Source organism: Choristoneura fumiferana, chromosome 27 (genome assembly GCF_025370935.1).
Source record: "Choristoneura fumiferana chromosome 27, NRCan_CFum_1, whole genome shotgun sequence".
Taxonomy (NCBI): domain Eukaryota; kingdom Metazoa; phylum Arthropoda; class Insecta; order Lepidoptera; family Tortricidae; genus Choristoneura; species Choristoneura fumiferana.
The window spans coordinates 3,080,673-3,093,052 of NC_133498.1; the positions used below are offsets into that span (position 1 = coordinate 3,080,673).

At 37.6% G+C, this 12,380-nt stretch overlaps 1 protein-coding gene across 1 annotated transcript in view; it reads left to right on the top strand.

Annotated features, from left to right (window-relative positions):
• Nucleotides 1-9,523: 9,523 nt before the first annotated feature.
• Dgk (diacyl glycerol kinase 1) overlaps nt 9,524-12,380 on the top strand; it is a 199,455-nt gene continuing 196,598 nt past the window's right edge. The window contains exon 1 of the mRNA XM_074108574.1: nt 9,524-9,895. Coding sequence (XP_073964675.1) covers nt 9,875-9,895 — 21 coding nt within the window. The 5' untranslated portion in view covers nt 9,524-9,874. The remainder of the gene's footprint in view (nt 9,896-12,380) is intronic.

Sequence of the window (12,380 nt, forward strand, 5' to 3'; positions counted from 1 at the left end):
TACCGTATAAAAGTTAAAAATTAAGACATTAAAAAACGTGCGTTTTCGGCAAAATAGCGCTAATATTGACATGACACATAACTGACACTACACTAGTGACACACGCTTCGCTCGTTTTTTTTTTAGTTTGATATTGACATTTGATCAGTGCTGCCAGTAAAATAATTATAAAAATCTTAAATATGTAACATCGGAAAATAAGAGACATTTCCTGAACCTACATTTTCCAATAACTACCTAGCTAAGAATTTTTACTATATTTTTTTATTGATGAATAAAATAAAATAATTCTTGAAAAAGAACAAAGAGAAACTCCAGAAAAACATGATTTCTGTTCTCAAAATTATAAAATTTTAGTATATTATTTATTTTTCACCTATTTTGTTGCTAACATTTTCATTATATTTAACGCACTGGCTATTTTCTTGTTTGGTGAAAACCCGATTCCTGTCATAATAATAAAATTTACTTGAATCTCCGAATTACGAATTAAATTGCAACAAAAATTATAATAACTGTCAAACTAGCATTTGACGTATGCGGTCCGATTTCATCGTTTTAATTTTTTACTTGATTACAACATGGTAGACCAGCTATTGACAAAAGATGGCGTCACCCCAATTAAAATTAACGGAGTAGGCATTTCATTTTTAGACCGACAACTTCAAAAAAACAGGAGGTATTCGACCGCATGTATTTTACGAATATACGAATATACGAATTCACAATTTCCACACGCGTGTCAAATCGAAGTTTGAATAATTTGTCGCCGTGGCGTAGCGCAAGTATAGGTACATATTTCATATTTCATTTTATAATATTCTTTTTTTCAACCGAAAAAAGAATTACAAAATTTCACAAGACTCGATTGAGAAATAAAACATCTACAGGAGATAATTTTTATCCAAGCTTTGGGCACGCTGGGGATGCGCTGCAGCGCTGGAGTAGGCTAGTTTTTAGAACCTACAGTGTTTTTTCTAAGTGAAGCCATGGTAAAGGCTAGTACCTATAATACACGTATATGTGGCGTTATCTGGGAAAAGGTACCATGTTGTCGGTATTGAGTTATTGATATCCCCATAATCTACATACATTTAGCTATCGAACCATGTAAGAACATGCATGTAGGTTTAATAGATATTTTAAAAAAAAATGTTGAAGCTCAAAAGCCAGAAAAGGTGATTATGAGAAAATTGAATTCAAACTTATACACCCAATAAAAGTATGTTATTGTTGGAAGTTACATAGATGACATGCTATTTGAGGAGAAGATTGTACGGGCTTTCAGGTTTCAAGAACAATTTTGTAATTGGACAACGGTTTTTTCTATAGTTTACTTTGCCAAAGTCATAAAGTAAAAAATAAAGGTTGATGGATTTTTTTCATTTTTCTATTTATAGTATTTTTCATTGCATTTATCGAAGGAAAAAACATTAATGCGTAATTGGACATCAAATAAGAACTACTCCGTTTTGGAATTAACGTCGTTTATTATATAAAAAATACTTAACAAGAATAACTTTGTTATATTAAATATAATGACCGGATAACTCACGTCTTAAATCGAGTTTAGCTCGACATGTTTTCGGGCTAATCCGTAGCCCTTCGTCTTCGTCTTCGGTGAGTTATCCGGGTCATTATATTTAATATGAGTGAGTCTCACGTAGTTTCATGTTCAAAATAACTTTGTTGTTTACAAATGTAATTAAACAGTCAAAATCAACAAACTTTTATATTCAGTACGCTAAAACATAGCCAAATGAGACCAATTAACTCAACAAATCTTAAAAAACTAGTTTTTTCAGTCTCAAATTCAAGGTAAAGTTTAGTAAAAAGTTGGTACAATCACTATATATTTTCTAAAAGGTACCTTATCGTCGGTGGTAAAATATTTAGTGATTATGAAGTGATATCATTTGAAAACGACTAATAACTTACGATTAATTTTAATAGTCTTAATTTAAGAACATGTAGTATTAAAACTCTTACCAAAAACCTATAATTTTGTCTCAAACACTAAATAATTAACGTATTTGAAAAGGTACCTTATTGTCGGACGAAAAAATGTTTAGTGACATAGTTAAGAATAAGATCTAAAAAAATGCTTTGATTTGTAGTTGTAACTATTAATCGTTATTATTATTACTATAAATCAACCTCTAAAGACCAGCAGGTGGTAGGACCTTGTGCAAGGTCCGCCCGGATTGCTACCACCATCTGCTCGCTAATCCTGCGTGAATAGCAGTGCTTGCATTGTTGTGTTTCGCGTGGAGAGTAAGACAGCCGGTGAAATTACTGGCATTTGAGGTATCCCATCTTAGGCCTCTAGGTTGGCAACGCATCTGCAATCCCCTGGTGTTGCAGGTGTCTAAGGTGGTGGTAATCTCTTACCATCAGGTGACCCACTTGCTCGTTTGCCATCCAGTCGAATAAAAAAAAACAAAATTTGCGTAAATCGTCAATAAGGCCTTATCACACTAGCGATTCGCGGGAGAGTTGAAAGCGAGGCAAGCGTGCAGTGATTCGCTGCGAGCGTATAACGATTTCGCCGCAAGTGCGCAACGATGTCGCTGCTGCGAGCGCATGGCGAGTTCGCTGCTTTAGTGCCAAAAACGTCATATTGTAGACTTTCGTATAATAAATAGGGCGTCTTCGGCGTTAACGCAGCGAACTCGCAGCGACATCGTTTCATGCTCGCGGTGAAATCGTTACGCGCTCGAAGCGAACTCTCTGCGCGCTCACCTCGCTTTCAACTCGCCCGCAAATCGCTAGTGTAATAAGGCCTAACTGGCTACCGCCTAAGGGTGGCCAGTTATTGATGATTTACCTTACTCTAATTAAACGCATTTTATGATGATTCTTGACGTTTTTGACAAGCACCGCAATGGGCCCGCGTGGGAACTAATGCCCAAGCTCTCTCATTCTGAGAGGAGGCCTGTGCCCAGCAGTGGGAAGAATAGGCTAGGATGATGATGATGATGATGACACGCCGACAAAGTACCGACGTCCGATACGTCTTCCAAACGATACCGAGCGCACAGAAAGCATTCAAGAGCGGCACCGACAATAAGGTACCTTTCTTACTAAACTTTAAGGGATGTTTTAACTCATAAAAAAACGATTTAAAAACTTGTGTCTCAGTCAAATTAAAATTTAGACCTGCTTATTAATATAGAGTAAAAAAAGAAAAAATGATTTTTTTCGACATTTTACTTCAAGCGCGATTATCTCGGAAACTAGAACCGACACAAGGTACCTTTTACCAGATAACGCCACATATTATTATGTGTAACTAAATCCGTAGCGTGCAGCGGCGGGGTCGAAGCATTTAGCGCCACTCGCTAATTTCCGCCGGGACTCTGAGGTAATCAATTTAGCCGGCGACTGCCTAAAATAACGCATTGGATACGAAAAAAGCCCTGAATAGGGGCACTTCGCGTTATCATTAGGTACGAGACAATTCTTTTTTTTTAAAGAAAGTTTTATTTAAGGGCGCATCCACACCGCGTGTTTTTTCAGGCGCAGAAAACGCGCGTTTTCTGCGTCAATTTTTTAAAAAGCCTAAAAATAAGCCTTTTTAAAAATAAGTTAAGTTTTGCAGGTGGTAGGACCTTGTGCGAGGTCCGCCCGGATTGCTGCCACCATCTTGCTCGCTAATCCTGCCGTGAAGCAGCAGTACTTGCACTGTTGTGTTTCGGCGTGGAGAGTAAGACAGCCGGTGAAATTACTGGCACTTGAGGTATCCCATCTTAGGCCTCTAGGTTGGCAACGCATCTGCAATACCCCTGGTGTTGCAGATGTTTATGGACGGTGGTGATCTCTTACCATCAGGCGACCCACTTGCTCGTTTGCCATCAAGTCGAATAAAATAAAAAGTTGTTTGCGTAAACTATAACTTGGAATGTTAATGTAAGTTTCAATTACATTACCTAGGTTAAAATTCAATTTGAATTTTAACCTAGGTACGTACTTAGCTATGAATCGTGATCGTTTATAGACGAGCGAGCATTACCTACTTAGCTTTGATGAGAAACATTGGTCACCACGGTCTTCTTCATCAGGTCCAGGTTCCCAAATGATACTTTCTGAAAGTAAATGCTCATTTTGATGCTAAAAATTCCAAAATCGCCTTAGGTGTGCCTATAAAATTTGAGGTTTGCCCTCGATTTGCCTAGGATCCCATTATCAGATCTTGACTTGGTGACAATGGGACCACCTCAAAAGAATACCCTTTCGATTAAACAAACAATTTTGAAAATAGGTCCACAATTAACATAAAAAAAATTTTTGTAACATTGGAACATAGAACCTCCTCCTTTTTTGAAGTCGGTTAATAAGAACTAACGAAGTATGAGTTTGAATTCTGTACGGGTGTTTCTTATATTCAGAATTTTGTATGTAGATAAAAAAAAAATAAAAAAAAAAATTTAAACTGTTTATTATCAATCAGAATATCATTACAAAATTTTTATAATTACTTAGCTAATAATCTTTATTATTTAAGATTTTATAACTAAGGAGTGCAAAGGCGGACGAGCCCTCATCTATAATTAAAATATAATGTTCACATATGTTTCCATGCTACATGCTACATATATCTATATTGCTTAGTTATTATTATTGTAGGCATATGGTTTTTGCCTGGCCTAGTTTACTTCTTATATGCTTTATTTTAATGTAAGCTAACTGTATTATCATTCCATCTTTTTAATTATGTTACCAATTTAATTTACTATGAAAAATTTAAATCATATTATATCACTTCTTTATCTGTTTATTTACTTATGTTGTCTAATTACAATATTCAGTTCCTTCTTAATTAAGTTTTTAATACTTTTGGGTTTTCTAATATAATATATTTGGGTTTTTAGATTATTAAGACCATTGTTATATTACTGCCGTCCTAAGCCAAAAGTCGGTAACTATCTTAAAAAAATATATATTTTTTTACCATGTCATGCAGAATGTCTTAAGCTACACAATAGTATTAATAAAAAGTGTTTTTTTTTTGAGATACCGCCTTTTGGCTAAGGAGGACAGATTATTACCTATTACTAAGTAACTTTGTTTATTTCTGCCGATGGCTCTGCAGGGCTACTACGAAGTTCGATAATCGAAGTTCGTGTCGTTCCGTCTCTCTGACACTTACTATTTAATACGAGAGCGAAAGGGGCGGTACGAACCGAACTTCGATTTTCGAACTTCAGAGTAGGCCCTCTGTTCGTTGGTAGAAACTAACTGATAATTATTTTTTGTGGGTAAATCGTTTTTCTTTGCATAAACTTTTTTCATCCTACTTATTATAAATTCTAAAATTTGTATAACCGACCAAGCTAAGTTTGCACCTCGCACTTCAATCTTAGCAATTAGAACGGTTCAAAAATTTAAAATTCAACAAGAAGAAGACGAAAATTCGTAAGACGCTTATCGGCGATATAGAATGAAAGCTGCTAATGCTAAAATTTGTATTTAACACGACCAAGCTAAGTTTGCACTTTGATTTCTAGAGTAACTCACGACCTTTTTAATTCGAAATTCTTACAGGATAAATGTCGATATTAAGGGGCTGTTTCACCACCCATTGATTAGTCTTAACTGACGGTTAATGTGATGCCGTCTCTATTTATTTTGTTCGAATAGACGGAGACGGCATCACATTTAACCGTCAGTTAACACTAATCAATGGGTGGTGAAACAGCCCCTAAATGTTTCAGCTTCATTCGCTTAAGTTTGCAACCCGATAAGTATCTGTTTCGCCCCTAGGGAGACCGAGTCGCGGTCCGGGCGGAAAATATGATTTTCTCCAACGATGCATTGGAACTGGAAACTGGAGGGATATTGACAGGCATTCAGGATAAAGGGGATATTTTGAGGCGAAATACTATTTATTGAATCAGGCGTTACTTTGCGGAGGTCCATATCAATGAACTAAAAGAATTTCCTCGCTCACCCGCGACCTTACGATAGCTAAGCTTATGCAAAATATGCGTGTTCATGCAGTTCCTCCACCTCCACACTGTAAGAACACACACAAATCACACAAACCCATCTATCACCACCACCACACTACACTGACGCGTTTCGAACTCAACCAGAGTGAACACGCATATTTTGCATAAGCTTAGCTATCGTAAGGTCGCGGGTGAGCAAGGAAATTATGTTAGTTCAGCGAAATATTATTCCCAAACGCTTTTCCCAATTCACGATTTTCGCGAAAACTTTTTTTTTTCGGAACTTTCATCAAAATAATAATTGTAAATGGGAAAGTTTGTAATTCTGTCTATTTGTTACCTTTTCACGTCTAAACCGCAGAACCGATTTAGATGAAATTCGGTATACAGATAGTTTGAGTCCCGGGGAAGGAAATAGGATAATTTTTATTTCTACTCAGACGAAGTCGCAAAGGGGGGATCCCATACACAAAAAACGTGATTTTTTGCCGTTTTTTGCTCAATATTAATAACGGCAACAGGTGGCTTAAAATACTCACAGAATATTAAGTTGTATAATATGTATTAACTTTAAAAATAAATAATTAAGCTAAAATAAAATAAATATTGTATTGTATTGTAAAACTCTTTATTGTACATAAAAACACATGAAAATAACATAACACAGGATAATAAGATGTACAAAGGCGAACTTATCCCTTAAAGGGATCTCTTCCAGTTAACCTTTGAACGATTGACAGGATATAATGTCAGGGTTTAATATTTTAGGGGCGCTCCCATCATAGGTACAACAAACGTGATTTTTTGCCGTATTTTGTTAATGTCTAAATGTTGTATACTTACTTAGATAATGGTACGGAACCCTTCGTGTACGAGTCCAAATAGCACTTGGCGGATTTTTATTCATTCGTATAGATATAGATTGAATAGGTCTTACCGTATCGTGCCCGGTTTTATCATAAAACGGATCCATCTCTTCGCTGTTAAGTGTGGAGCGACTTAGAAATAAAGTTAAGTACCTGAGTAGGTACTTCGAAAAACGGGCCCGCGTGGGAACTATGGCCCAAGCCCTCTTGTTCTGAGAGGAGGCCTGTGCCCAGCAGTGGGACGTATATAGGCTGGGATGATGACCTGAGTACTTATTTAATTTTAAGTTTAGTTATAAGTTACAGGGTCATACTGAAAACCAGCGCTGCGGATTGCCGTGGCAACACGCTTGAGTATGGCTCTTTTTGCTTTTTCGGCACAATGCTCCTTTCCTTTTTCCCTTTTAGTAAGTAGGGAAGTATATAGATTATGTAAGGTTTTCTTATTTTTTAACCAACTTCAAAAAAGGAGGAGGTTATCAATTAGGTTGTGTTTTTTTATGTTTGTTACCTCAGAACTCCGTCATTTACGGTCTAGGAATGTCTTCAATTAGGTCCCATAAGCACCAAATCAGGATCTGATGATTGGATCTTAAGGAAATCGAGGGAACTCTTCAAATGTTGTAGGGATACCTATAGTAAATTGGATATATTTAGTAGTAACTCTTACATTTGCTCTTGAAAATCTTTATTTGGTGAAGTGGAACTGATGATGAAGGCCACAGTCGGAGTTACTACTTGATAACAAGTATTTCACGGGTTCAATTTTAATTACTTTGACACAGTTGCTGAGCAATTTATGCTCCTCGTAATGCATATGGTAAAACGGGTGGTGAAGCATCAGGACTCCTCAATAATGAACGTCTATGTATCGGAAAAAGCAATCTTTCGTAAAAAGTGTCAAGATTTGATATTAAACTATTGTATCTTATGATTGGTTATTGGAAGTCTTTTTTGTATTTTTTATTTCAACTCAAATTTGTTACTTTTACGGTATCCCGTGAAACCATATCGAAAATACAAACTGAGACATGGATGCACAGAAAACAGAAAAAGAGACCAGCGCTGGAATCGAACCCAGGTCCTCAGCAATCCGTGCTGCGTGCTATAACCTACACACCGCTGGACAGGAATTTTAAACACGAATTTTTCTATGCATACATATCTCAGGTTGCTTATTTCTAGACGCTACTTATGCACAGCACTAGCGACATGTATGTTTCGCGCTCTCATCGAGAGACGTCACATTCTTTCGGACCACCGCTCACCCAGACAAGAGATGTCGCTACTAGCAATCAAATTATGATTGGTTATTTGGAGTCTTTTTGTATTTTTTATTTCAACTCCAAATTTGTTACTTTTACGGGTATCCCGTGAAACATATCGAAAATACAAACTGAGACATGGATGCACAGAAAAACCAGAAAAGAGACCAGCGCTGGAATCGAACCCAGGTCCTCAGCAATCCGTGCTGCGTGCTATAACCCTACACCACCGCTGGACAGGAATTTAAACACGAATAAAAAGAAAAACTCTTAAAAAGAACTTACAATTTTAATCAAGTTCAGTCAAAATTAGATATGTTTTCATCACACTTGCTCGTAAACAGTGTCGTGACATGCAGGCTACCTTGGTTGCACCGCCCCGAATAAAATGCTTGTCGTGAAACCCGTGGTCGGTAAATGAGTCATTGCGCGTACTAAAGCTGCTGCGCCGAGCCCGTGCGCGCGCTGCTGCAGGCCCACACGCACACGCACGTCAGGCGCATGGTGCTTGGGGGGCAGCGCTGCCAAGAGCGCAGCCTAAGGTATCGCCAATATTTAGAACAATAGAACAATTATATTTTTTCTTTAAGAAATATAAAATTTTATTCGCAAATGTGATGAAAAACATTCTATGTCGCACGGGCGGTACTAAAATTACAAACATCGACTCATTAAAGCCCGAAGTCCCAGACTTCGGGCTTCTAATAGACTCTCGTTCGTAATTCCTTATTTACCGCCCTTAAGCCACAATGTACTAAAATAAAACAGAATACTTCATCAAAATTGCTAACTAATTGCGACCCGGTCCTAAGTCGACATCTCGAATTCCATTTACTTCATTTAAACTCGCGAAACTGAATTTTAAACGATTCTTGTCCAAATTACAACTGAATAAGACCCTTAAAGGTGTTAAACGGCTGCATTTAAAACGCGGAAGCCGTTTCGCCTTTGTAACTAAGTTAATTCAGACTGTGTCCCTCCATTTAGTACATTTTTACATTCACTTTTATTCCCCAAGAGATTTTTATTAAGCCTTGCTCAATAGATATCCCTAACAATGTCTGTCGTAAATCGCTTTAACTACCGCGAACCTACGCCGGCCATCTCTAAATGCGTCATTAACCCACAAAGAAAGAGCCATATGGCTTGCAATAATAAAACACCCGATACGCAACTTATCAAAATAAACCAAATTAAACACACCTAAAAAATAACCTTGCTACAATGCCGCCATATTTCCCGCCCAAATTGACAACCTCGCGTATCAACCGCGTTCCATTTCACGCGAGCTTAATTTTTTGATAAATTGTTTAACGTTTTTGGTTACAAGTGTTCAAGATAATGAATGTGAGCGAGAGGCGGGTATTGCGATTTGCCGAGCGCGATAAGGACGGAGATGTTGTGTACTTTCTTTTATAGATTTGCTGAAAGCAGGATAGGGCTCTGTACGATTTCAGTACCGGTTGATCGGTGGCCGGGAGTGGATGTTTGGTTTTCTCGTTTGTCGTAAATTTTCCGCAATTTTTCACATGTGATTATTTATCCCCCAAGCTGCGGTGTCCTTCGAAGGGCATTGCAGCGTCCTCCTCATTAAGTTTATGGGGTTCTGTGTTAATGATGTGGGAAAGACATTACATTCCTAACAATAAACCATTAAATCTGTCGAACGCTTGATTTGTAATAGGATTCGTGCGTGTTTTCTTTATAGGTGAAATAATTTATTATGTTATCTGGTTCCTTTGCCTACATTTGTGTTTAAAAAAGTGCAGTGTGTGCCGTCTTGAGAATCTAAATGTGGAAGCGTTCGGATTCGGTACGTATTTTATCGTAATGTTTTTTTTCTTTACAGCCAGTAATTTCTACAAATTTTATTTGGAGCTTTTCTTTTTAACAGTTGCCTGCACTGTACCCGTTTAAAATGTTTCAATATTTTCATTGTTTTGTAAAGATAAGCTGTGTTCACGTCGTGTACGTGAATATGGAACGTGCCTGACTCTATTTATTTTAGTTATGGAATTACAATCGAGCCGTTATTTATTTTGCACATTTCGCGTTCCGATTATTTGTTCAACTAGCCAGTGTTATTGTTTTATTTTTCGATTTACGAACTGCTATGTTGTGCTTTGTTTTTCACATATAGTATAGAATGATTCAACAGTTATTTTTTTAGGACTTTAATCAATTACTGGCACTTGAGGTATTCCATCTTAGGCCTCTAGGTTGGCAACGCATCTGCAATACCCCTGGTGTTGCAGATGTTTATGGGCGGTGGTGATCTCTTACCATCAGGAGACCCACTTGCTCGTTTGCCATTCAGATTCATTTTGTAATTAGGTAGGTACTTATGACTTGAGCAACATAGAAAAGTTAACTAAAAGAATTTCTTGGCTCACCCGCGACCTTATGATAGCTACCTATATGCAATATATATGCGTGTTCATGCAGTTCCTCCACCTCCACACACCAGAGCTCATCTTCAGATCTCTCTGGGAGGGCTCTGGTTGACTTCGAACGTCAGTGTAGTGTGGTGGTGGTAGATGGGTTTGTGTGATTTGTGTGTGTTCTTACAGTGTGGAGGTGGCAGTAATTTGACTTCATTGACGTTACATTAAAAACAATCATGTCAAATTTCATGACTCTAGGCCCAGCGGTTGTTGTTTCGAGATTTTGTCTCCATCCCGTGGAATATCAGGATAAAAAGTAGCCTATGTTTTATTCCAGATGTCCAGCATACTACATACCAAATTTCATCCATATCCATCCAGCCGTTTCAGCGTGAAGCTCACTCACTCACAAACTCACATTTATAATATTAGTAGGCTAGTAGGATTCTGCGCAGGCGGAGTCGCAAGCAACAGCTGGTTTCAATAATCACAAAGTCATCAACTGAGTTATGCGATTTACGCAATAGCTACCCGATAACCTCCCTGACACGACAAAATGAGTCAGCCGGAAATATGCTACTTTATTCATCATCAAGATAAACAAGACTGTCAGAAAAGCAAAATTTTCGTTATTTATTAGTATAGGTAGTGCCACCAGAGTTGAGGTCACGCACCCAAGAACATGTGTAATGACAGCAGGATTTTGACATTTACTCATTTCATTCATTCTCCTTTTGTGTAATCAGTTCTTTTTGTAGCTGTGTGTAGTCATTCAATTTAACTCTCGTGGCACTACCTATATACTAACTACTTTTTACCTGCGGCTTCGCACGCTAACCACTTAGATGATTCAGCATCAGCAGCCGACTTGAAATTTCGGGATTTCACTAAATTCCCGTGGAAATTATCAAAAGTACACCCTGGTATACATTGCGTTAAAAACAGTCGTCCCAAATTTCCTGTCTAATTCCAGCGATTGAGATTTCAAGATTTTATCCCGATCACGTGAGAATATCGGAATAAAAAGTAGTCTATGTGTTATTCGAGATGTCCAGCTATCTTTATACCAAATTTCATTCAAATCCGTCCAGCCGTTTTACCGTGAAAGAGTAACAAACATACACACGAACTTTCGCAATTTTACAACTAGTAGGAATAGCATTTATCTCAAATTCAATTACCTATTTTAATTTCCACATTCTAACTTCTCGGACTGTTTTCTATTTAGATCACTGACAGGCACCTAATTATTAAATTTTAATTAACCTATTTCGGACATCGAAGGGTCACGCACATTCCGCCTCTAAAATACCTGATTGTAAATGGCCGCCATGTTAACTGTCAGCTGTCATATGCCGGGAGGAAAGTTGCGGGATTGCCGTAAAGAGTGCGGATGGGCTGAATTTGACAGCGATTTTGCCGTGCGGCCGTGTGAATGGAGATTGGACAGTATCGTAAAGGGTACTTGCCATTTTAGATAAACAATAAATGCATAATATAGAAGATTCGCGCTGTCATCGTTTATCCACCATTACCTCTCATATTTCGTTTTCTACAATTTTTTACCGTACAATACAACGGCTAAACCTACTAGACACTGGCAAAATTGTCCTCCAATGGACAGAGCCATATTTTTCTAAAAAAACAAACAACCAGCCGCATCGAACTCGTTATCACTCTCCCGCGGGAACTATGCAATTTCCGGGAATAAAACTATCCTATTCCTTCCGGGACAATTTATCTATTATACCGATTTCATTTAAATCAGTTCAGTGTTTAGACGGGTTCTCTATCGTTTGCCCGAATTTCATATGCCCGAATGTATCGTTTTCTAGAATTTTCATTTGCCATAAAGTAATTTTATTTCTGAATAGTAATTTCTTCAGAGTTGATATTAAACTAACCTAACGTACC